General features: G+C 50.8%; 1 protein-coding gene across 1 annotated transcript; it reads right to left on the bottom strand.

The window, feature by feature from the left end:
- Positions 1–262: 262 nt before the first annotated feature.
- SELENOH (selenoprotein H) lies at positions 263–26,063 on the bottom strand. The gene is made up of 5 exons (XM_086953790.1): positions 25,718–26,063; positions 23,307–23,455; positions 22,868–23,013; positions 22,429–22,554; positions 263–507 (listed from the first exon to the last, which is right to left on the bottom strand). The coding sequence occupies exons 2-4, from the start codon at positions 23,444–23,446 to the stop codon at positions 22,454–22,456; spliced, it is 387 nt and encodes a 128-aa protein (XP_086809916.1). The 5' UTR covers positions 23,447–23,455; positions 25,718–26,063; the 3' UTR covers positions 263–507; positions 22,429–22,453.
- Positions 26,064–27,343: the final 1,280 nt, after the last annotated feature.

Raw genomic sequence — 27,343 nt, 5'->3', positions numbered from 1 at the left:
ATTAATATGTACATATATTCAAGAATTTTGATCTAGGCAGATACGGAGTTCCTTCAGCTAGACGGGTTATCTGCAGGCCCTAAATACTTTAAAAACCAATTGGTATCTCTTGCATGTCATTAACTAGAGCTTCCCTAGCCAGGAGGCAGTATAAGCCAATGCAAATACGTATTGGTGCAGGTCCAGCAACCGGTCTCAAACATTTGTTCTTGCAACGCACCATACTTTGCAATCTGTCCTCCAATGAAAACAAGTCTCACAATTTACCAAAAAACTATCTTTATTACAAAAAAAAGGCACAATCGAGACAAGAAACTTGCTATAAAAGTAGTTAATGTGGTCCTTGCTGAGGCACCACCAAGGAGGGCTCTAAAGCAGTACCAGCCCACAAATCCCCTCCTAAGCGACAGGCGCACGAAACATCAGAGGAACGACTGGGGCGGGCCCGTTGGTCGCTACTCGTCATGGGTTGTCCCAGCACTCAGAAAGAAACACTGACCTGGCGTGCTGCAAGAAAAAAAAAATTATGCATTAAATATTGCAATACTTGATAAGAGCTACAGCAGGTTATAAACAGATCAGTGCATCCAACAAGAAAAAAAAAGGCATGTCAATGTGCTTCACATGAAGGCGCCATTAGTTCTCCTGGCTCCATATTCCGTTTCTGATAGTCAAAAATGTGTAACCCCATGACCCATCTACAGGTTCTCCAGTTAAGAGTTAAACGGTCTGCACTCACGCATTACAATATGGCAGTCTCAACAGTTCAGGCCTGAAGGGAAGGAGCAGCCTCTATGTGCAAGCAGAGGTAGAGCTCACTAAACATCTGAGCCTCAAAATACTAGCAAACCCAACTAAGTCTCAGCATGGTGGGCTCCTCTAGCCATAAGTTACAGCTTGTGCTAACATTCCTGAAAGATATCTACACTTGCTGTGTCCTTGTGCACATTAATATGCTTAACGATTTTCAGTCTTGATAAGGTAGCAAGTGTTTTCACTTGGAGCGCCCTTAATCGCGGTCGCAGAATGTTAAGTACTGCCAACTGCGAAATAGTAAGGTATTCCACAGCCCAGTACAAAGTAAGCATTTATGGATTTTTAAAAACCATGCTGCCATTGTTAACTCGTACCTCCATGAGCAGACCGACATTTTGAGCAGGTGTGTACGTGCTCATAAGTGAGCGCTTCACTCCATCATCAGCCCTTTAAAACAGCAATGGCTTCTTCAGACAAACGAGCTGCTCATTTAAAAGCCCATCTATGCTAGAACAGCATTTGTGAGACTGCAGAAAATCGTTGCAATTGAAGAATTCTTGGATAAAAGTTCTCTTCTATAATGGTTTATGACCAATTGTAAAGCTCTTTTCCTACTTCCATGTTAGACATTAGGATGGGTTGTGTGACTAGTAAGATGTTATACATGCTGAGAGTTTTAGAAGCAATACTGAATGCTGTTCAAAAACCTTCAAGTTGCGGTTTTTATTTCCTTATTTTTATATTTGTACAAGAAACACAAGGCGCATAACGAGTGCGGTCTATTGATGCAGGATTACACGGCTCATAGAAAAGTAGGCGCTGACCCTGAGCAAGCTCACAAAGGTTCAAACACTATATAGAACTTCATTAAAGGACATTCATATGCATCCAATAGTTTTTTTGTTTTTACAAAGGTCAAGCTAGAGCATGATACCAAATTGAAATCATTACTTTGGATAAAACTCATAACAAAACATGCATTTCATTTGACAATAAAAGCAGATTCATACAATGGGTTGTAAATCTAAGTCTTGACAATACCGGCTCAAGAAAGCCATTTTAAAACCGATGATCTAAGCAATAGAATAAAAATGAGGATACCTAAAGTGCATGCCGTTTTTTTACACATTATCCACACAGTGGTAAAAAAAACGTGGCCATATTGTGAACTAGAAACTATCTGTGCCCGTTCGGAGGGTTCTTAATATACTTTTAACTGCTGCCTAACCCCCAAAAAATTAGGTAGGATTTATTTTCTTCACAGAATTAAAAATGTCCCAGAATATAAAGCGCAGCAACGTTTCAGAAGCTTTCCTACGTGCAGGCAGCCATTACTCCTATTATATTCCCCATCCCAAGTCAGATAAATGCATTTGTCTGCATCATTCAAACCTGAATTTGACAGAGGAAGGACGTTAGGTTATCTTTTTTTTTAAAAAAAAGGTCTCAAAAGAAAGCACTTATGGGCCAGGAATTTGTCTATTATAGAACCTTATTCATATTTGTGCAATTAGTCTTCCCATAGAGAAATAAAATCTCTGAGAACGGTCTTGGTTACACGGGTTGTCTATCAGAACTTCCAGCTCACCCAGCCCTAACTGACACCAAGAGTTTTTTATATACACAAGCAATTATATCAATAAGACATGGGTCATCAGTACCATGGGAATAAGTTACCCCGTCATTCTTGGGACACACTCAAAGAATCATCAGAGCCGTCCAGATTTTGTCAGCTCGCCTTTTATCTACTTCATGGGTAGTAGTGGTGAAATCAGAAGTAACATCTAGGTTAGCTAAGAGGATCATCCGGCGACCATGTGGTATAGGCAAAGTTGCCATCCTTCACTGTGAAGGAATGGCTAGATTCAGGAGCTTTGTCTGCTGTAACTGTGGTACTTTTATATATAATTGGATTTTTTTTCTCCTAAAATTAGGATGGCGGAATGCTTGCAATCATCCCAGCAATTAGCTACTACTCCCAGCTGCATTACCCACATTGTCCCAGTCCTTACTTCATGAGCACCGTTGTCTCGTGCACAGCATTCACACAAAAATGATTTGGGAAAAATATATATAAAAATAATTGACAGAAGTATAGCCCCCACGGGAAGCACTGAATCTGGGGACAGAGAGCCACAGCAGAACATACCCGTTTTCTTGGGTTTACTCGTACATCTCGTTCATCCTAATTTCAGGTACAATGTATTTGATTTGAACAGTCTCTTGCTCGCTCTCCAGGCAAACATACTAGCACTGATCACTGTTGTCTTAGTTCCTGATCCGTACATAAATACCAACTTTAAATTTATGTTAAAAAGCCCGATATTGGACCCAGTGCCTTGCCCGGACGCAGAATCAAGCGTTGCGGTGTGGGCCCTGTGTTACACCTACCTGAGGGGGGGGGGGGATCTCAACTGATGGAATTATTGGGCCTCCGGGCCGATTGGGATCTGTGTGCTGGCCCAGGGGGAGAGGACCTAGTGGACTTTTGGTGTTTGTGCAGCAACGACCAATTCAGCGAGACGGTAAACACTCCACCGCCCCATCCTCCCTCCTCCCCTTTTCTGATAACGCCACACTGCAGAGTATTTTGGCGCACCGGACCTCAACCCCGAGGTGCAGCCGCGATTTTATGCTAATACTTGAACTGGTGAGCCACCTACCATCTGTATCTATCCTGCGCCCAACGAAACGGGTGACTATGGCGTGCAGAGTACCACAAAACCAGGCAGCTCCATCTAAACTGGACAAGTTTGCTTATGAAAAGGGCCTGGCCTCGACACCGCCTCACTGTAAAGAGCAGGAATGGGACAGAGGAAAAAAGGTCACGTTGGACGACATTATGAAGGCTCTGGCGAATGTCCAGACGACGGTCAGAACAATCTCCACGGACGTCTCTCTGCTGAGGGGGGACCTCCACAAAATGGCAGACAGGGTCCAAGAGGTGGAGATAGTGGCAAAAATCTCTGGTTCAGGACACTTCGCAGCTGCAGATATCGGTGACCCGCCTTGGAACGGAGAATAAGATGCTAACGGAGAAGATTGACAACCAAGAAGGGCGCGCAAGGCGGAACAACGTCAGAATTATAGGTATTCTGGAAACAGAAGGAGCCCGAGCTATGGATCTGTACGTTGAAGAGCTGATTAAAACCAGGCTGCAACTCGCAATTCTTTCCGGTGGAGCGAGCTCAGAGTGCCTGGTGAAAGGTCGAAGCCGGGAGCTGCTCCCCCCCCCGGCCGAGAGGCCAGCATTAGCCCGCTTTTTCAACTTTAGGGATAGAGACGTAATTCTACAAGCAGCAAGGATCTCTCCCCCATCCGGATACTGAATTAGTCGATATCCTTCTTTCCAGATTACACTGCAGCTGTATCCAGACTACGTCGCAGCTTCTTTGACCGGTAAAAAAAAAAAACCTCAGGGTGCAGGAATTGCCGTACTCCATGCTCTTCCCTGGAAAACTGAGGGTGGCAGCTGAGGGACGGACCTGGTTTTTTGACATGCCAGAGGGGGCACACGAGTGGCTGGAGGGATGGCGCCCTGCGAATAGAGCGGACTGCCAGCCGAGACCCCATCATCGACGAGAAGGTGGGGACGCCCCAGACGACCTGAGCTCCGGTAGCCGAGAGCTCCACCGCGAAATACCCCTGTAAGAGGAATAGACCCGGCCTTGACGAAGATACTCATTGATACTTGGATGCGGCAACATGGACACCGATGTTTGGACTGTCTTGTGGTTTGACGGGGGCGGGCCGGAGAGACTCTAAAGGGATGATACCTCGTAGGACTCTTTCCCCGACAAGCAAGTTTTGTTGCTAAGGGAAGGAAGAAGCACTCAGCTAAGTTGGTGTGGCGGGCAGTTCAAGGTTCGCTAAGCAGGGAGGGTGGGTGGGACCCGGGATGGGAAAGTAACTAGTTTGCTTAATACTGTTGATTTCCTTATATGTATGTTTTCATCTCATGACTTGGTTATGTGCAATTTTAGTGGGGCAGCAATATGGTTCATGGTTGGAACTTGGCGAGACGAGTGTCACCCTAGATGTTTGACACACCTCATTTTCTATGATGGCTGAGAACGCTTCGCAAGAGCTACAAGCCCCCCAGACAGCACTAACTGTACTGACCTGGAATGTCCGTGGGTTGGGGGACAAAGTGAAGAGAGGTTTGGTACTCCACTACTTGAAACGTTGTGGCCCGGCAGTGGTCGTTTTGCAAGAAACGCATCTGGTGGGATCGGCGGTTAAGGCTATGGATAGATGGGGTATAAAATGTTGGTGCATGCTGAATTTCTCAGGCTCCAGAGGTAAAGGGATTCTTATTAGGAAAAACTTCCCGCTGGTGGTACAGCAGACACGAATTGACGATCAGGGACGCTTCGCGGCACTAACGTGTCAATGGGAAGGGCGGTTATTTAACCTTGTATCAGTATACATTCCGCCTGCCCTCCACACACAAGCCCACTCCGCCCTCACAACGTTCTTGCTAAAACTCCCGGCAGCGTCACTCCTGATAGGGGGCGACTTTAATGATACACTAGATGGCACATTGGACAGATTCCCTGTCAGATCAGGGGTGCAGGGTGGGCGACGTCTTCTTGGACTGATAGATGCCTTGGGACTCACAGATAGCTGGAGGTACAAACACCCTGCCGAGAAACACTACACTTTCTACTCCGGGGTCCATAACTGTCTTACGCGCATTGATTTCATTTTGGTATCAGCAGACGGCTTACAGGGCATAGAAGTAGTAACGATCCGCCCATGGGGCATATCGGACCACTCTCCAATAATGCTAAAATATACCCATCATCAAACTTACACTAGACTCATGTTCCCCGTACCTGCTGGATTCCTCCATGTGGCACCTCATGGCGACCCTCAAAAACACCACCAAACAATTTTTCCAAGAAAACTCCGTCTCAGTGGATTCACCTAGCACGCTCTGGGAGGCCTATAAAGTAGTCCTGCGAGGGCAGGCACTGGCCTCAATCATAGGTCACAAGCGGGGACAGAGGGCGGAATTAGATAACCTCGAGGCAGAACTAGCCGCAGCACTGACCGAACAGGAGGCCCACCCTACTTCTGGAACCGCCCGGGCGGTTCGTCTTAAACAAACTGAAGTCGTGGCTTACCAAAGGGAGGTGACGCAAAGTAAAATCCAGGCCACTCATCATAGGGTGTACGAGATGGGGGATAAAGCAGGGAAGATATTAGCCTGGTTAGACAGGAAAGAAAGAGCGAATAAAGTTATCGCACAATTGGCATCACCCGAAGGCTCCATGATCTCTGATCCTGTTGGTATTGTCTGCATCCTGGCTGACCACTATGAACAAATATACGCTCCTAGGGCGTCCTACACGGTTGCAGAAGCATATGAATACATTAAGGATCTAAGGATCCCAAAGCTCTCCCCTGAAGTGGCACTCCTGTTGGAGGCAGACATTACCACTGATGAAATACAGGGAGCTACCTATTCACTGGCATCTGGCAAGGCGCTGGGGCCAAATGGGCCCCCAGTTGAACTGTATAAACAGACGGTGCAAACACTGGCCCCCTTCTTCCTGGACATGTTAACTGATCGCCTGCAGGCGAGGGAGCTGCCGAGGAATCAGCGACTGGCCATAATCATTGCAATCCATAAGCCAGACGGACTGCACTTCCTACCGCCCGATCTCTTATAAACGCGGAGCCTAAGATTCTTGCCAAACTACTGGCGATGTGGCTGACTCCACACCTCATCCTTAGTAAGCCCAGATCAGTCGGGGTTCATGCTGCATCGAAGCACGGCCCTCAACCTCCGTCGGCTCCACGCGGTCCTGGCGCGCACAGCATATATTACTGAGCCTGCAGTCATCCTTTCACTCAAAGCTACTATGGTGTTCGATACCGTGGAATGGCCCTATCTGTTCGCTGTGCTCCAACACATAGGATTCGGTCCCAAATTCTGCGCCTGGATTGCTTTGCTATACACTCTTCCGACGGGTTCCACGGCGCCTTAGGGCCCAGCGGACTGGTCTGGGGCCCCTAGCGGGTCGGGTGCTTCAGCCCAGGCGCCGCAGGGCCCCATTGGATCCGCGCCGGTTGGCCTACTCACCGGCGCCGCCCCCGATGCCTCCCTCGCTCCGGTTCCGGCGTCGGAACGGCACCGCTTTCGACACCGCTTGGGGAGTTTAGCTTCTATGAACCAGCCTCATCGTTTGACGACCCTGACTATCAGGGGATGGGTGAAGAGGAGTATTGGGAGGGGTCTGAGGACCCACTGACCTGAGAGTGTCAGTCTCAAGAGGACTGGACAGGTGGACTTTGGGATGCCAGTGGTCTGGACACATCACCAGACACTGGCTTTGTCTCACCTCTTACCATGGATACAGAGGAGGGGGCAACCTACAGTGTGATGTTGATGAGGGCAGCCAAGGCCTTGGGCCATGAGCTCCCCGTCATGGCCGTGAGGACTAACCTCCTCACTGAGGTCCTTAAACCGCAGTCAAGCTCGGCCGAGCCTCTGCTGCCGTTTAATGAGGCCTTAACCGACGTTCTTTTGGGCACTTGGTCCAGGCCCGAACCCGTAGATAGTAACGTGGCCAGACGCCACCGCCCGGCCCCGGGCGACCCATGTTTCCTGTCCACCCACCCCACCCCGAGAGCATGGTCATCCAGGCATCAAATTCCCAGACCGCATTCCCGTCGGCTCCGCCGGACAGGGAATCCAAGAGGTATGAGCAGTACGGCAAAAAGGTATTCTCCTCCCTTAGTCTGGGACTGCGGTCTTCCAACACAGCATGCCTCTTGGGCCGCTACACCCACTCTTTGTGGGATACGGTCGCGGAATTGCTGCTAGAGTGTCCGTTGGAGGAACGGGCCAAACTCGGCCAAGCCCTTGCGGAAGGCCGGGATGCTGCAAAATATTCTATCCGGTGTGGGCTGGATAACACCGACTCACTAGGTAGAGCGATGGCAATGACAGTGGCGATTCGTCGCCACGCCTGGTTGAGGTCCGCCAACTTTTTGGCCGATGTCCAGAATACACTTATGGACATGCAGTTTGATGGGCTTCACCTTTTTGGCGACAAGGCAGACCATGCGCTTGAGCGTTTTATGAACTCCAGGGCTACGGCCAAGTCCTTGGGCCTCTCGGCCTGCGCCAGCAAACGGGTGCCTTTCGCTCGTTTCGTGGCCAAGGAAGGGGCGCCCCCACACATGCTGCCAGCCACGCACTGCAGGCTACCATCCAGCGCGGAGGCGGTCGGGGACAACGGCAAGGCCAGTCCACACCCTCCCCCGCAGCATCCGCCTCAAAACCCTCCTAGTCTGTGCTTTTCGGCCCATGTGTCGCCAGTGGGGGGCAGGGTTTGCCATCACCACTGGCGCACTGTCGCGTCGGACAGGTGAGTGCTGCAGATCGTCCGAAGGGGCTACTCCCTCCCCATCAAGACGACCCCTCAAGCCATGCCACCGCAACACCACCGCGTATCGGGGGATCATTTGCATCTTCTGTAGGAGGAAGTTGCGGCCCTCTTGGCCAAGGGGGCCATCGAGCGCGGTCCTGGGCCAGAAGTAGGATGTGGTTGCTACTCCCACTACTTTCTGGTACCCAAGAAGGGCAAAGGGGGCCTACGCCCTATCTTGGACCTACGGAACGTCAACGGCTTCCTCCGGAAGAAGTTCAAAATGCTGACTGGCTTAGGTCTTAGCTGCCCTGTACCCAGGAGACTGGATGGTAGCGTTGGTTTTGCAGGACCCTTATTTCCACATCCCCGTCCTGCCGGCCCACCGGCGCTACCTCCGGTTCACGGTAGGCCACGACCACTTTCAGTTCACCGTGCTCCCCTTCCGCCTTACTAGCGCCCCACGGGTGTTCACGAAGGTGATGGCTGTGGTCGCAGCTCATCTGCGCAGGTTAGGTTTGTCTTCCCCTACCTCGACGACTGGTTGTTGAAGGCGGGCTCGCCCCAGACAGTCGTCAGCCACCTCCAGACGACAGCAGACCTCTTGCACCAGCTGGGGTTCTCCATCAATGTGCTGAAGTAACACCTGTGTCCCTCTCAGAGGCTCCTTTTCATCGGAGCGGTTCTCGACCCGGCGCAGTTTCAAGTTTACCCACCCGAACAGCGGGTTCGGGACATACAGGCTCTGATACCAATCTTTCAGCCTTTATCCCGAGTTTCGGTCAGGTTGACGCTGCGGCTTCTGGGGTGGATGGCTTCCTGCATCCTTCTGGTGCATCACGCCTGTTGGCGGATGCGGGCTCTGCAGTGCGACCTGAAGTTTCAGTGGGCCCAGCATCAGGGCAACCTGTCCGACCATGTCCTGATCTCGGAGGGCACTGCAAGACAGCTGCAGTGGTGGCCCACGGACCGCGATTGAGTCCGCGGCAGATCCTTCTCCCTTCCCCAACTGGAGCATGTAGTTGTGACGGACGCGTCCCTCCAGGGCTGGGGAGGCCACGTGGGAGAGGCAGAGATCACAGGCCTCTGCTCTCCGGCGGAGTCCCGGCTCCATATCAACCTTTTGGAGCTGCGGGCTATTAGTCTAGCACTGAAGGCATTCCTCCTCTCTGTCCGGGGGAGTGTAGTGCAGGTGTTCACGGACAACACTACCGCCAAGTGGTACTGCAACAAACAGGGCGGGGTGGGGTCGTGGACCCTCTGCCAGGAGGCTCTGCTCCTTTGGCAGTAGCTGGAACATCAGGGTGTGACCCTGGTGGTTCAACACCTGGCAGGTTCTCTGAACGCCAGGGCGGACGAACTCAGCCACCAGTGCATGACGGATCACGAATGGCGTCTGAACTCGGACGTGGCGCAAGGGCTCTTTCAGCAGAGGGTAAAGCCTTGGTTAGATCTATTCGCCACCAAAGAGAACGCGCAATGTCATCAGTTCTGCGCGTTGGAATTTCCAAGGCGGCACTATGTCAGTCGATCCCCCGGTTAGTCTGCCTCTTCAGGAGGACCTTCTGTCGCAGTAGCAGGGGACTGTTCTCCACCAGAGCCTGTTCAGTCTCCACCTCCATGCTTGGAGATTGGGCGGCGACAGTTTAGGCCATTTGGCTTGCCTCCTGAAGTCTGTAACATCATTCTGGCAGCCAGGCGTCCCTCCACAAAGTCGGTATACGCCTGCAGGTGAACAGATTTGTGGCATGGTGCACAGCAAAGGCTGTGGATCTTCTCTCTGCCCCTCTTTCTGAGGTTCTTCTCTTCCTTCTCTCTCTTGCCCAGCAGGGCTCTGCTCTGGGCACTATTAAGGGCTACCTTTCTGCTCTTTCAGCTTTTTTAAGGCTGCCTGATCAACCTTCTTTGTTCAAGTCCCCTGTTAATCGATTCCTGAAAGGCATCACACAAGTTTCCACCTGTTCCCTTCGTGATGCCTCAGTGGGACTTGAACCTGGTTCTTACTTTTCTGATGTGCGCTCCCTTTGCCGCTTCACAACTGTCCTATCCGCCTTCTTACCTTGAAGACTGCCTTCCTGGTTGCTATCACTTCTGCCAGGAGAGTGAGTGCGCTCCAGGCTCTATCCTCTAAACCTCCTTTCCTTTCGGTCCATCCAGACAAGGTTGTGTTGCGGACAAGGCCCTCTTTCCTGCCCAAGGTAGTCACAGCCTTCCACATCGGGCAGACCATCACCTTGCCCACCATCTTTCCGCATCCCTCGAAAGAGGATAAGAGGCTCTACCGTCTGGACCCAAAACGTGCGCTCTTACTATCTAAATCGCACACGCCAGTTCCGGGTGGATGACCAACTCTTTGTTGGTTACGTGGGCGCTAAGAAGGGAAAGGCAGTGCACAAGCAGACCATCTTGTGGTGGATCATCTTGTGTATCCTTGGCTAAGAAGGAACCCCCTGTTGGACTAAGGGCTCATTCCACTCGGGCCACGGCAACTACAACTGCCCTGGGCCAAGGAGTGCCCTTGCAGGACATTTGCCAGGCAGCTACATGGGCCTCGCTGCACACGTTTGCAAGACACTATTGCCTGGACAGCCAAGTCCGGAGGGATGGCTTCTTTGGCCGTTCTGTCCTCCAGGACCTTCTGGTGTGATTATTGGTTCGCAGACCCACCACCGGGGTTGGTATTGCTGGGGTATCTATACTAAGGTAAGGAATCTATCACTAACATGTCTCTTTCAGATGCACAAGTTACTACTTGTGTAACGCTATATCTTTAAGAGACATTAGTTAGTGATAGATTCCTTACCGACTCACCCATCCTCCCCATTCTGCGAACCAATATCTAGGGTTAAGGTCATCCCCTTTCAGGGCCCTAGTTTCAATGGCACCAGTGTTGGTTTTTAGCATAGCTCTGCGTTTCTGGCGCGGAAAAGCTGTGTCTAAGAACTGACGTCAGCACGCGAAGGCGGCGTCTAAGTACTCCGACGACGTCATCACGACGCCCACGACGGACGCGGAGCCGCCGACGACGCCTACCAACGTGCAAGGGTACTGCTATGCAAAAATTTCCGTATCCAGTCTGAAGCCTGGGGATATTCTAAGGTAAGGAATCTATCACTAACTAATGTCTCTTAAAGATATATCGTTACACAAGTAGTAACTTGTGCATCTGAAAGAGACATGTTAGTGATAGATTCCTTACCTTAGAATAGATACCCCAGCATTCAAATACCTGGGTATCTATATCACACCGGACCCAAACGAATTTTACGCTTTGAATCTCCGCCCCCTTTTGGAGCGGTTTAAACGTGACGTTAAAGTGTGGCAGGCTCTCCCCATAACGCTTTTGGGCAAGGCGGCATTATATAAAATGATGGCACTCCTGTGCTTTTTGTACGTACTTGAAAACACCCCATCTCTGGTCCCTGTAGCATTTTTTAAAGCTATAGCTGCGACAGTCTCGCATCTATGGGGGGGGGGGAAGGGGGGGGGGGGGGGGTTGCACTTCCAAATATTGAGCATCTTAAGCAAATACATTTCTGGTTACACGCCCCACAGACAGAGCCGGCATACCTCGCTGACAGTCTCTGGAGTGTAAGGGGCTGTTAGGCTATCTTTACTGCCGACACCTACCTCCAGATCTAATTGGCCCGACGCAACACTCTATATAGCTCTGGTACAAGGCTAACAGACGTCTTCGCTGTTCGGGGATTATCACGCAGATGACACCGCCGTGGGACTCCTGCAAGTTAGGCTTGCTGCGTAAAAGTAAGGTATTCCAGGCTTTGGACACCATTGGCATCTCGGTGGTGGGCAATCTCTGGAAGGAGGGCAAAGTGGTGGATTTCTCTCACCTACAAACACAGTATGAGATGTCGCAGACGGAGAAATTCAGATATTTACAAATTAAGCATGCACTCCAGTCGGCTATACCAATGGGTACTGTCCTACAGGAATCCTCTCCTCTTGAAGATAGGCTTTTGACACACCATATGCCGGAAAAGGCCACTTCCTTGACTTGAAAACTCATTAACAATCTCCCAGACACGACGTCCACATTGAAACAGAACTGGTCCAGGGAAGTGGGCTCCTCTGAGGATTCTGAATGGCAGGAGGCCCTCTCCTCCCCCCCGAGAAACAGCAATTCCCTCTAGGTTAAAATTGTTCCAACTTAAAATACTACTTGTACATATTATACCAGAACGACATTACACAAGATAGGGAAAGCTACACATACATTCTGCCTGCGGAACTGTGGGGAGGAGGGCACGTTCTTCCACACCATTTGGGACTGTAGATACATGGCGTCATACTGGACAGCAGTAATGCGTACGATTTCCCAGACCATAGATATCTCCTGGTTACCTGAGCCTCGTCGCTGCCTGCTAAATGTATGGGAGCCCAACGATCTGAACCACCGACAACTAGATTGGGTAATGGTGGGCATGATGGTGGCAGAGCGCAATATCGCCCTGTTATGGTTCAGCAGTACAGCTGACACTCAAAAAGTGGTGCAGGGATATAGATGAGGCGATGGTGGCGGAGAGGGCTGTCTTTATGCACCGTGGCTGCCCAGGGAAATGGGGAAAAATATGGGGGGCCTGGAACAAGTTATGGGGTGATATTTGTGAGCCGCCAAGGATTGAGGAGGGAGAGGTTGACTCAGACTAGGAGAATTCTGATGTAGTATAATGAAGAAATGTTGGTGTCAATATATCGTTTGATTGTATTTTACCAATGAACGAAGTCGAGCCAGAATGAACCACACTACATGATGTATTGACTATAATGTATCACTGCCAATTGCTGTTAATGGAAAATAAAAACAAATTTTTTAAAAAGCCCGATATTGGTTTGCAGATGTACGGCCTTGGAGCTCCAGATCTTTAGCTGAATGAAGGCAGCCATTGCTTTGTCGATGCTTGCCTTCAACGTTATGTGCTGCCCTGCTGGTCTACAACACTGCCCTGGTAGGTGAAGGCCTCAACCTATTCCAGTGAATCGCCTGCAAGAGCGACCGCATTTGTTCTGAGTGTTCACCTTCAGGACATTGAATTCTCCCTGTGAATGTTGGTCAAGTTGTACTGATATGGCCACCATCTCGGTCTTCACTTCCAGATGGGATGGGGAGATAAGGCCAGGATGTCTGCAAAGTTCAGGTCGTTGAGCTGCGTCCAAGGTGTCCACTGGACCCAATTACTTCTCCATGCTGTGGATGGCTTCATGATCCATTCTTTGGTCAGCAAGAAGAGAAAAGGCGAGATGATGTGCAGTGTTGCAATTTGGTGTGGACAGGATCCATCCCCAGGAACTCACCAAGGGGGTGCCACAAGGCTCATGCCTGAGCCCATAGATGTTCAACATATACAAAGCCCCGCTGGCAACCCTCCTGAGAAAGCATGGGTTAGTCCCGATATATGCAGACGACACCCAGCTCACCTTCTCTTTTAATAGAACTTCTCAATCTGCCCAAAATACCTTCTCTCTAGGAATGCTGGCAATCTCACGCTGGATGGAAAGCCATTTCCTCCAGCTGAACGCCGGGAAAACGGAGGTTCTGCTCTTTGGAGATGCCCCCCTCCTATGGTCACCTTCCTGGTGGCACCCTGAACTAGGCACACCCCCAACCCCAGCAACCACAGTCAAAAACCTCAGTATACACCTTGAACAGTCCCTAAACATGAAAAAATATGTCACAGTCGGATCCTGCTTCCACACTCTTGGCTTACTAAGGAAACCTTTTCCTTATCTCCCTGATACTATAAGGAAAACCCTCACACAGGCGCTGATTCTAAGCAAGCTGGACTATCGCAACGCCCTGTTGATCGCAGCAAATGAGTCCTCCTTAATTGACTACAAATGATACAGAACACTGCCGCCCGCACGGTTCTGAATTCCCCCCAGATCAGCTTCTGCTCCCCTTCTCCACCAGCTGCATTGGCTGCCTATATGAAAACGTGTGAAATTAGATATGCTGCCTTACACACAAAGCTATCTGGGGCAATGGCCCCCCTATCTAGCAGAGAGACTTCACCGCTATTACCCAGCCCAGATTCTGCGCTCCAGCTCCCAATCTCTCCTCAAAACCCCAAACATAAAAAAAGGCTACATCCGGAGGCAGGTCCTTCTCGTATCAAGCCCCCTCATGTGGAATCAACTTCCTCTGGCCCTAAGACAGTGCCCGGATCATCTTAAATTCAGAAGACTCCTGAAAACTGCCCTGTTCTAATCTCCTTTCCACTACCATTGCTGCGCTTCCAAGCGCTGAGATACCCCCCCAGGGGATGATTCAAGCGCTATACAAATAATTAAATCAAATCTTGGCAGAAGCTAGCTTGCTGATATCCAACTGAGCACACACATGTTCCTTCATTCTGTTCCTTCATTCTGTTCAGGAGGACTCTGTTAAACACTTTGCCTGGGGGTGATAAAGAGTTATACCCATGTTGTTCACACAATTACTCAGGTCACCTTTCTTGGGTATCTAGATATCCCTCCTTCCAGTCTGATAGCACATTTTCCTATTCTCTCTCTGGTTCAGGGATTTTACACTAGAGCGATCTCTTCCTCATGGGCAGCATTTAATGGGGCTTCACTCAATGATATTTGCGCAGCAGCCACTTGGTCTGACCATCATACTTTCATTTCCCAATAAAAATTGGGTGAAGTTTGCTCTGCTTGCATTGGTAGAGCTGGGCTTTTTGCAGTGAAATAAGTTTCTGTACGTTTCTGGAATTGCTGTTTAACTAGACAATGGGTGGGGTCTTAGTTTTTGCCCCCATTATGGCTTAGGTGTATGCTCATGAAGTACTGACTGTGGCGAGGGAGGGGGCGTGGCTACAGAGCCGACGGGAATGGCGGCGTGAGCTCAGAGCTCCACGCCTGATCCCCGCAATTATCCTGCCAAACAGAGCGGAAACACCTGCGAGAGCCTCCGCACGCAGACCGGACCTCGATAGTCAGAGGAGCGGAGAACTAGCTTGCCAGCGAGGCGATCGTTAATCGGAAAACGGAGGGGCACAAAATGGCGGACAGCTCTGAGGTCGGGAGAGACAGAAGCGCAACTGAATGGGAAGCGCCTTGTCGGAAGCTGAACGGGCGAGGAGAAGCGATCTACTCGTAGAGCTAGTGAGCTGGCGACGTTGAGGCAAGTTCGAAGATAACCGCGAGAATTGCCGAGATTCGGCTTGAATCGAGCTGGACCCCAGGCGCCGAGGCGGCAGCAGGTAGAACTGAGAGGTACCGAGGGGCAGAAGCAGAGGCCGTCCTTCCTGATCCCTAGCCGACTGGGGCGAAGCAGGGGTGCCGCCTAACCCCCGTGCGGCTGGGAGGAGGGCGAGAGATGCCCGGGGGACGACGGGGCTCCCGGCTCGCCTCATGAACGGGGGGGAGGGTGGGGGGAAATTACACGCCGATCCCTGCCGAGAGGAGCGCCTGGCGGCTTTCTCTGCTCAGTGTAAGTGCGAGGGGCTAACCTGTGCAGCAGGAGACAGCGGGACTGGAGTAGAGACGGCCGACCACACTGGGGGAGAAGAAGCCCCGAGAAGCACGGGAGCAGCTTTGCCTTCAAACAACCGACGGGCCCGGGGGACACCGAGGGGTCCGAGGCTGCCCAGTGGAGGCTGGTGGGCCGTGGTTGACCGGGCGGGAAAACTGTGGGGTCCAGCCAAAGTGGGATCTGTGCCCAGACCAAACGGGCATAAACAGAATTGGTCTAGAAAAACGGACACCTCCGAGGAACCCCTGCGGCGCACGGCAGGGAGGGAGGATCGTGGCCTCGGCCTCCAGTGGCGGCTCGGAGTCCTTCACCCGCACTTTAAGTAAGTGGGAGATAGACGGGCTCAGGCAGCGCTGCCCAGGGCTTGTCTGCCTCCTTGTGGGCGCGTAGTTGATACAAAAGCGGAGGCCTGACCGGCCGGCCTAGGCAAGAGAAGACTGCGGCGCAGCATCTGGTCTGCTGTGCAGCCCTAGGGGGGAGCGGACGGAGGCTGCACAGTGGGCCTCCCTGCTGTAAGGACGCCATCGAGGGACGGGCCCCCACCACCGCAGAGCAGGACCTGGGCCCTGAGATCCCTTCGCCACATCGGACGGACGAGGACCCGTGACAGGGGGAAGAAGAAGCATCCTAACCTGGTGAGGCGGCACAACGTGGGAAGGGGCTGGAGCGGGCGCCCAGCGGCTGAAGCTGCTACTAGGACAGTGACGAAGCGGATTGAGGGGGATAGAGTGGTCACGGAGCCCCGTCTGGGATCGTAGCTGAAGACGACTCTCCTGGTAGCGGGCCGGCCGCGGAACTGGTGAGCTGAGGTGACAGTGAAGCACGATATTGCGGCCTGAAGAAGACCAACACAGATCACGGACACCGGAGCGAGTACTGCCCTAACACCATGGGGAAAACCAAAGGGAAAACCGAGGGAGCCGCGACCCCGGAATCCTTTGAGGGGGCACTGCGGGACCCTCGGACCTGCAGCAGCTTCAGGACCGCATCCTCGAGGCTATCGCAGCAACTAGAGATGCTTTGCAACATGACATTGCGCAGGTGGTAACGGGATTGGGACTCCTGAGGGCGAACCACGACAAACTCAAGGATAGAGTCAAAGAAGCCGAAGACATCTTGGAGGTATTAACCCCGGCCCACAAAAACATGGAAGTAAGGCTTTTGGATGCTCTGGAGAGGATACAAACGCTGGAGAGGAGAGCAGAGGATGCTGAAAACAGAAGCCATCGCAGCAACGTTCGGATAGTGGGTCTGCCGGAAAAAAACAGAAGGGGAAGATATGATAGGGTTTCTGGACGATTGGCTTAAGACCGCGGTGGCACCGGAAGGCCTCTCGCCATTCTTCACTCTGGAACGTGCTCATCGGGTCCCGGCTAGGCCCCCCAAGCCAGGCTTGCCCCCGAGACCGGTAGTGGCCAAACTGCTACACTACAAGGATAGGGACCTTCTGCTCCAGAGGGCCCGTGATGTGGGACCGTTCCAAGTAGCGAACAGCAAGGTGACCCTATTCCCGGACTATACATTTGAGACGCAGAAGCTGCGAGCCTCTTTTTTATCCATAAAACGAGAACTGCGGAATGAGGGAATTCGATACTCCCTGCTCTTCCCGGCTAAACTAAGAGTTGTCCTGGACGACAAAGCACACTTCTTCCCCACGTCGGCAGATGCCTGGGACTGGTGGGAGACGTATAAAGCAGGCACGGACGGAGCCAGAGTCCGAGAGGAGCGGGAGAGAGCAAAGACACAGACGCGGAAATCACAGAGGCTGCGATGGCGACGACAAGGCTCGAAAAAACCATTGGTGTCCCAGACGGAGGCGGAAAGACAGGCTGCATTGCAGGCAGTCGAATAGTAGTCGGGATCGGGCGCATCCCCATCACAACGGGGCTCGAACTCTGAGGCCAAGGATACTGGATCAGAGTCGGAGACCTCGGAGACTCGCAGCACCAAAAGGCCCGCTGGGGACGCCACAAACCTTGGAGGAGATCATTTGATAAGCAACTAATAATAGAAGGACGGGGGGGGGTGGGGAGGTAGAGGACACTGTTGGGGTTGTTCCGTTTTTTCGACAAAGGCTGACTCAGAAACGGGTGGGGATTACAATGCCAGACGTTTTGAAGTTTAGTTGGGGAGATACCACCACTCACGATACCACAGAACAGCGACAGGGACTGTACTACGAACTATGGGACAATGACTAGCGCAAATGAAGTGAGATGTATAACCTGGAATGTGCGGGGACTACACTCAATGGCACGAAGACACAAAATACACACCTATCTGGTCCGTAGGGGGGGTGCATATTGCGATGCTGCAGGAGACACATATCACGAAATCGGAAGGGGTAGCTCTACAAAAGAGATGGAGGGGCCAGATTTTTAACACCGCTTATTCAGCGTTTGCTAGGGTGACTTTGATATGGATAAGGGCGGGTGTCCCGTTCCAGGCGATCAGGCACATAATAGACCCTGAGGGACGCTATGTGGCAATGGAGGGCAGGCTGCGGGGCAGAGACATTATACTGTGTAGCATATAAGCACCAAACACTGACCAGGTGTCCTTTTTCACTAGTTTATCGGGGTCACTGGCACATTTCCTAAAGGGCCCGATCCTAATTGGGGGAGACCTTAACTCGGTAGCGGACACGACTCTGGATAGATAGGGAAACATGCAGGTGTGCAAAGGGTACTGTTGGAGGATCTACGAAAGTCGGACTCTACGCTGAGGGACGCTGAAAGGGCGAGACCGGGGCACCCCGACTTACAGGAAGAGGTCAACTCAGCTAAGGAGGCGGTAGAGGTTGAACGCCTCCGCAGCTTCGATCACAAGGCATATATGCTCAGGACCCACGTTGAGGGGGACAAAGCTGGAGCATTACTAGCATGGCTAGCTAATCCTGCTAGGCGTAGCTCTCCGATACTAGCGATCGAGGGAGAGGAGGGACAAATGCAATACTCCCAGATGGAGATATTAACCTGCTTTCAGAGCTATTACACGACCCTCTATAGCAGTGCGCTGGCAGGAGGACGACAAACGCCTTTCTTGAGGGCCTTCAGTTACCACAAGGAAGGAACAGGCAACCGAATTAGGAAGGGATATAGAACTGGGAGAGATTAGAGGGGCAATTAAACGAATGGCTCGTAACAAAACGCCGGGCCTAGATGGGCTACCAATTGAATTCTACAGTACATACATAGACTTATTGGCGCCTAGCCTACAAACGGTATATAACGAGGCCAGGAAGACCGGTCATCTACCCCAGTCCATGCGTGAGGCTTTAGTGATCCCACTACTAAAACCAGGGAGGGAGAGCGAACACCCGGCCTCCTACAGGCCGTTGTCCATGCTGACTACGGATTACAAAATACTAAGCTCACTACTGGCAGAGAGGCTCCTACAGCACATGCCCGACCTAGTCCATGAGGGCCAGTCGGGATTTATTCCTGCTCGTAACACGACGATGAATATAAGACTCTCACGTTTGGTAGAAAGCCCACACATGGAGGCCCAGACGCCCCTGGTCTTGTCGATAGATATAGAGAAGGCGATTCTTAGCCTGGAGTGGGTATACTTATATAGGGCCATGGAGCACTTTGGACTGGGGGAAGAATATATCTGGTGGACGCAAGTACTGTATACGGCAGCGGTGGCTAGAGTGAGGATTGGACCTCTAGTTTCACACCAATATCCGGTGGAACGAGGTACCCGGCAAGGCTGCTCCCTATCCCCCCATTTGTTCGCCCTGGCGATCGAACCCCTTGCGGCGGAGGCCCGCACGAGGAAGCATTTTCAGGGAATAGATAGCAGAGGGGGTCAACAATTCATCTCCTTATACGCGGATGACCTGTTATTCCTAGAAAACGGGACGGAAGCATTGAAGGGGGCAGAACGCCTACTGGAGCGATTCGGAGAATTATCAGGGCTGAAAGTCAACTGGTCGAAAACCTGCTTGTTGCCCCTGAGACGGGACACAGCACCGCCCGACCACCGTCCTGAGATTAGATGGGAGCCTGCTTGCTTGAAGTATTTAGGGGTGTTTATACATACACACACACACACACCACAGGGCGGCGGACGCACTGGAAGGCAACATAGGCAGATGCATACGAGCGCTGAAGGGCTGTATGACCTTTTGGGCCACGCTTCCGCTAACAGTCACTGGGCGCATTTCATTATTGAAAATGATCGGCCTGCCGCGCCTTCATTTATTTTTTTGCACCCTTCCTGTCTGGATTCCTAGATCCCTGTTTTCTCACCTGAAATCCCAGATGAGTTCCTTCATACGGGGGACGGGCAGATGTAGGATTGCACTGGCGAAACTCACCCGCCCGAAGGATGAGGGGGTGGCCTAGCAGCCCCCGATGTTGAACTTTACTATTTGGCGGCTCAACTGCAGATCTTTACGCAGGAGGTGGCGAGAGAATACCGCCCGGAGAGCGAGAGGAATAAGGGCACTCCACGCCACGTTTTGGCTTATATAGCTTTACAACAGAGAATAACTCTTGGGGATCGGACAGCTGAGGAACGGACGTTCAAGCTTTGCTGGGATCGATCTTGCATCGGGCGGGAGAGCAACGCCCGTATGCCCCGGAGATACCCTTAGGAATGCTAACAGCACTCCCCCACGGTGGGGACTGGTCCCAGTTGCAGAGCTGGGAAGAAGCAGGAGTACAAGTGGTAGACGACCTCTACGGGGATGGGGTACTGGTTCCTTATCTGAAGCTACAAGAGAAATATGCACTGCCGAAGGGTGGACACTTGTTGCACGCTGCAGTGACTAGGGCCATCCAAACACACTAGAAGGAAGGTCTTGTAGAGCCAAAGACAACTATGGCCTGCCAGTATACCATGATGGCAGCCGGAACCTATAAAGCAGTAACTTACTTATACTCTAGAATGCTACGGGAACATTTGCCACCGCTGGCGGCATTAAAGGTCAAATGGGAAGCAGACCTTGATAGGGAGATCCCTGAGACGACTTGGGCCGGTTTAGTGAGGCGAGCCAGAAACAGCATGAGGAATGCGCGCTTCCAGCAGATCCATTTTTATGTGCTGCACAGGGCTTATCTAACACCGGGGAAAATTAGGAAATACTTCGGAACAGACAATGCTGGGTGCAAGAGATGTGCTCTGGAAGGAGCGAAGCTGAAACACATGTTATGGTCCTGCCCTGGTCTCCGAGAATACTGGCAGGCAGTAGGCGAAACACTAACGGAAGTGACGGATAGGACATTCCAATATGATATAGCAGTTTATTACACTAGTTCCCCCACACACCTAAAAACAAAACCACAAGTAAATTTATAGACATGGGCCTGATGGTAGCCAAAAGGGAAATCACACGACACTGGAACGCAAGAGTAGGTCCCACACACAGGAGATGGATTAGTGAGTTCTTGAAATGGGCCGCTTGTGATAGTACACACCGATACCAGATGGCTCGCCGTAAACCAAATGATAGGGCGTTGGACGCGGCGGCTTGGGAGACACTGGTCCAAGCCCTGAGCACACTACAGGAGGATGAAGCAGAACTAGACGACATGGAGGAAGGCCCCAGCATCACACCAGGGACATCGCAAATCTAGGAAGACACTAGACATTAACTCCTGATTGAACCCATAGAAGAGGTAGTAGAAAATACTCCTGAGTTGGTGGTGGACTGGGAAGGGGGGAGGAGGGGAGTTGGGGACAGTTCGTAATGGTTGGGGGGGATTTCATAGCGAGGAACAGAAGAAAAGCAGACGAGCACAAATGTAAGAGGGTGGTCTACACCTGCTACATATTACCAGGCATCGGAAAGTTTTATGTTTATCGCCGCCCGACCTCCGGTCTGTGGGCTTTAAGGCTGTGTGCAGATGCGGGAGCAAAAGAACGAAAGAAAGAGTTAAGAGATGTAACCCAGTGTGACAACTGCGATACTGCAAATCTGCAATAAAATTTATGTTTTTAAAAAAAAATATGACTGTGGCGAGGGAGACTGACGATGTAGGTAATGACTGCTACTTTTCAGTAGTGTTCATTACTCCAGAGTCAGACTTTCTCATCCTAGTCCTGCATTCGCTCCCTCCCTACAGGGGGAAGGGAGGGGATTTTAGTAGGACTTTTGCTAAGGTACTATAGAAGTGCTCTCTTGCTGAGGCAGCTGCCGCGCTATACAAAAACTCTTAACATAACATACCAACAAAAGTTAGTGAAGCAGCATCAACCTTTGCGACTTCTTCGCTCTGCCCATCAAAAGAGGTTTTCGGTTTCAAAATTCAAACTCTCCTGCATGAGACAGATCTTTCTTTTATTTGGGTCCTACCATGTGGAATTCCCTTCCGCTTTCCCTTCGCAAGGAGACGAACTATGATCTCTTCCGCAGAAGTCTAAAAACCTGGCTATTCAACTCCAAAATACTTGAGTTAAGTCTGAGCTCTGTACTGGCTGGCGCCGGGAAAGACCCAGGGGTAGCTGTGCACCTTACAAATTCAAATAATAATGTTCCCAGATTCATAGGACTTCCTGTGGGGACCTGGTTGATGATGACATAGTAATAGTTTTTTTTTACGGATGAATGTTGTGTAGGAGGCAATAATGCGCTTATGAAGCAATAACGGGGTGTGGAAGGCTAACTGGAAGTAATGAATACCATTAGGTAAGTTATTCTAGTGCCACTCCAGACAAGAACCCCACTCGTAAAAATAAAGATAGATTCCTTCCGAATAGAAAAGTCTAGCCCATAACACATGGGCAACCCCAGCCCCAAAATAAGTCAACAGGCCAGCAAAAGTCATATCAAGTCTTTAAGTTCACCTTAGTCTTCTCCAGTCACAGCAATTTACTGTGCATTCTTTTCAAAGACATCCACGATGATCTCTGGCTCAGGGAACTTCAGCTTGCGTGGGGGCCCCTTCTTGATGCCGCTCCACAGCTCCACTTCTGTTAAACACAAGGAGTGAGCAAGTTAACATTGGCTTTCAATCCTGGTAACTAACAATTTACCTAACCTTTAACAAGCTGCTCACCTCGTGCCTCTACTCTGATCTCCCTCCACCTCCTAACCCCTCCATACTGAGGGTTGCTACATGCCTGTGCTTTTATCGCTCACCCACCTACGACATGACACTAGAGCCAATTGAGATGGCCCATTCACTTCTAAACAGCTTTCACACTTGTCCACACGAACATGTGCGTCCATTGTCACTGCTTTCACCCTCCCAAAGCCTCTGTCCCAAGGCGTGGTCTTACTTACTGCTTCCATCTTCTTTCACCAGGGTCACCTCGAAGCTGTTCCTCCTTGGTTTCTCTGTGTTTACCTCCACCTGGAGGTCTGGGGTTCCCTGACGCAGCGCTTCAATCACTGCATCGGCCTGACGCCCATACACTCGTCAGCTCTTGCTGTGTTGGAGCAAAATGCCATTGTCACAGATACAGCTTTATTAGTTCACCAAACGAGCAGACATGTTTCTAGGTTAAGAAAACAACCACAACCCCCCCTCCAAGGTAAGGGTTTTTTTACTTTTCAAAAATAAGTTCTGCATCTCATTTGGGGAGATACAATGCTCCACCTAGGCTGTTAGCACAAATCTGTATGTTTCCTCCCAACCACCACACACCTCTACATGTGGACATTGCTTCACTTGGGATCCAGCCCATCCCAGAGCCCTTTTAGGAAGTCGAGCCACACTCACCAGTGCTCAATGACAACACGCAGCGAGCCCTCACCGATGGCCCCTTTTGCTTTCTTCTCCGCTCCTTCTGCACCGTTCACCTGGCCATTCATGGCATCTCCGGCCTCTGCCACCTTCCTCTTCCGGGCTTTGGGAGCCATGATTTTAATCTGAGAGAAAGAAGCAGTTTTTATTTAGTGCATTTTTATAAAGCGTGGACATTACCCAAAGGTGTCAGAGCGCTGTACAATAGAGAAAGTTACGTTACAAGAGAAAAGTGGTACATAACAGATTACAAAGATAAACAGGAGACTAAAAATGAAGGGCATGCAAACAAAATCCATCAGAGCATGCAGGGGTGAGGAATGTACAGGAAAAAATCCAAATTTACAATGAAGAGCGAACTACCAAGAGGATGAAAGTATTTGTTCTGAAAGCGTCTTTGGAAGAGAAGAGATTTGAGGTCAGCTTTGAAGATCCAGGTAGAGGGAGGTGGCACGGAGCAATGGGGGGAAGCGAGTTCAAGTTCCAGATTCTCATTGCATTGCCCGAGAAGGATTGCACCATCGATCTTTCCCTTTTGAAGACGGGGCGCGCAAGCAGAAGCTTTTCTGCCTTGAGAGGAGGTCGAGAGCCACCGGACGATTTCAATAAATTTGCCAGGTAACGAGGGGAGGATGCGTGATGCAGGCAGTTTTGTAAATAGATCTTGCCTCGATCAGGAGCCAGGATAGGAGTGATGTGGTCACTCCGTTTAGACCCTAATATGAAGCGAGCTGCTGAATGGAGGACGGATTTTAGAGGTGGGATTTGGGTAAACCCGTCAGAAGAGAATTGCAATTCATTTTTTAAAGTTTTATAGAGCGCGAACAAGACCCTTGCGGGTATCAGAGCGCTTTACAGTAAATGTGTATATGCATATCAAACAATAAAATTAAGCAGGAATGTAAGAATAACGTCAGAATGCTTAATAAACAAACAAAAGGACAAATCAAACATTAAGGATAAACAGGACCATAATGAATAGCAGCAAAGAATTACAGATAGAAGGCCAAATCAGATAAGGTGCAGAACTGCACCGGTTGTTTTTGAAGGATGACGGCAATACATTGATGATGAAAACGTCAAAATAAATGGAACTGTACATATAAAAAGCCAAGCAGTGAGGTGCACAGCAAGGGCGAAACATGTGGATCATGTTAGTGGCAAAAATAATCCAGTCTAGAGAGAACTAGCGATTGGACCAAAGTATTAGGTCTTTCTCCGGGAAGAACCGACGGATCCCCACAGAAGGCGCAGCTGGTATCGAGCGATCTCTGCAATGGAGGTGATGCGGGGGATTAGGTGGAGTCTGGTCAAGAATGACACCCGGGGATCTTGCAGTGCCGACAATGATGGGTTTGTTGAGGATCACTCGTCCATGCGTGCATTCAGCTAAATTAATGTGCAAATCAAGGGTGTGTTACCGCCTCCTTTCAGGCCTTCAAAAATGACCTCAAAGTTCTCCTCCTTCAAAGACACTTTCAAAGTTAATTCATGCTCTCTCTATTATCTGAAGGAAGACCTTTTTAGTTTAGAAAATTTCTATTGTCCATGACTGTGGAAGTGCCTTCCCAGTGTGTTCTTGTGGTTTGAGAGTCTGCCATTTATTGCAGTATTATCCTTTTGCCTGTGTTTGGTTCTCTTTTGTAACTTGCACACGTCACTTTTCTCTTGTAACACACTGTTTGCTACCTCTTGCTTTTGGTTTGCTTTCGATACTTGCACAAGTGCCACCACGGAGTGTCAGTTGCAGTATTTTACCTCTACTTGTACTTTGTACGCTCTTGTAACCTGTCACTTTTTTCCTCCTGTAATGCACCGTTTGCTCCTCTTGTATTTTGGTTGCTCACAGTTGTCACTTTTGCCTCATGTAATGTAACTTTTGCTTTTGTAATTTGTTCACCTGTAATGTTCTCATGTATCAGGTCTGTTCCTGTTGTGAAGCGCTCTGACACCTTCGGGTAAAGACCGCGCTACATAAAAACTCATCAAATAAATAAATGCACAAGCAGGGGCTGCACACGCTGGATGCGTGGCAACTAGCATAGCTACACGGGAGATGGGGAAGGGGGTATGGAAGCCCTCGGGGCCACGAGGGCAGTGCTCGAGTGAGTGTACCACCGATGGGTGGGTGCTCAAGAGGCCCCCAGCACCCCGGGGTCACACTCTGCTCATGAGCTGGCAGCGCCACCATCTACAGACGGACGAGCACTTCAGCCTCGCCCCCAGCAGGGAGACACCTGGAGGCCACTCCGCACATGTGGGGTCCGGTTCAGCCAGAGCCCACCCCCAGCAGGGATACACCCCGGGGGCCACACGAGCGACCAGCTCCACAGTCCGAGAACCCCCGCCGCGATACGACCCGCGGGCCTCCATGCACACGTGCTTACCTGGGAGGGTGCGAGGAGGCAGCAGCGCCCTGAAGAAGAGCTCGTGAGGTGAAGCGCTCGGTACCTCAGACGCCTCAAACAGCGCGCGAAAAACGACGGGTCACGTGACGCAGAGCGCGAGCCAGCCGAGGAGCACGCGGATCGAACCACCCAAGAGGGGGGGAGTCTAGCCGTTCCCGCGGGGGAAAGGATGCGTGTCCTCTGTGCAGCCGAGTCTTTGGCTCACACTGACTGGAACTCGCTACAACGGGCACCTCTCTGGCGGTGACACGCTCCGCTGTCCCAATCAGGCCACCCCCGCTGCAGCCTTAACTTGGTGCCTTCCGCTATCTTACCTAACATACCTGAAGAGGGAGGCGGGGCCTCGCTAGAGACACAGAAGAAGGACAAAGGCTCGGCGGCCATGTTTGGACGGGATCCGTGACGTAATGGAAAGACAAATGAAAGGCGGGCCTGTAAAGGGGCGGGGACTACGAAAACGAGGCTGTGCGGCCAGCGAGGACGCACGTGGGTGGAGCCACGTGCTTGGCACTGTGTGCACCATGTGTAAATACAGGACATTTAGGCCTTTGCAAAGGCTTGGGCGTGAGGCCAGATAGGACAGTAAACAAAAATTATGTGAATGCACTTTTCTGTCTTTGTATACTTTATTTATTAGCCACGGATCATTAACGGAACTCTACCATGCATTTAAAAGTGCTTTCTAATTATAGTTCCTCTTTGAAGTGGAAATAAAGGCTAACAATACCAGCATTAGGTGATTTGGCTTGTTTTTGAACCTGTTGGCAGGGCTTTAAGTGGGATGAAAAAACAGGGTGTCTCTCAAAGGGGCGTGGCCACTAATTAGGGGCGTGGCTTTTAAACACTTGCGCTAAAAATCTTTGTTTAGTGTAGTGTGCCACCCAACTTGTATTTTTCTTTTTCCGTCATTGCATCCAGATATGGGATACAATAAGTAACATCATACCTACAACAAATAAGGACTATTGGCTTTGTCAACGGTTATTAGTTGCATAAGATAAATAAGCTGCAACTATATCTTGTTACATATAATATTGAAAAAGCTTCCATTTAAAGCCCTGGTGACCCTACCACAATGTTGCTGCTCTTGCGTTTCAGAAAGAGAAGGGAAATCCATCAGAGAAAATGACTCTCTTTAAAGGATTTCCCTCCCCCACAACGCTCCCCTGGCATGATGTCATGCCGTAACTTCTCCATTAGTGAGAAGTGAGCAGTGTGGGCAGCGCACATCCGTGTGCTGGTCTCGAAACGGGTCTCTATCTGGCTGTTTTGTGCCCCGGCACTTTTTTCCGGACTGCAGTGACAGTTAAATGCTGTCCCTGCAGTCTGGAAAAAAACGGACCGCCTGTGCCAGGGCTCAAAACAGAGCCCGCTAGAGACCCGTTTCGAGGCCTCTTTTAAAAAACTCCCGGTGCTCAGACCCCTTGAGACCCGGCCCACTTAAAGCCCTGCCTGTTGGAACTAGTGGCAGCTCCTCTGCCAAGGCGGAGGAGCACATCCCCACTACTTTTTAGAGTGAAATAAAGGGAAACTAAAATGATAACTCTAGTTACTGTTTCATTTTCTCCTACTTCTGCAGCTTTGCGTGAGGTAACGGGGCAGGGA

Source organism: Lissotriton vulgaris, chromosome 1_2, assembly GCF_964263255.1.
Source record: "Lissotriton vulgaris chromosome 1_2, aLisVul1.2, whole genome shotgun sequence".
Classification (NCBI taxonomy): Eukaryota; Metazoa; Chordata; class Amphibia; order Caudata; family Salamandridae; genus Lissotriton; species Lissotriton vulgaris.
Note: the sequence above shows the minus strand (reverse complement) of the source record. Positions and strands in the feature narration are given on the sequence as shown.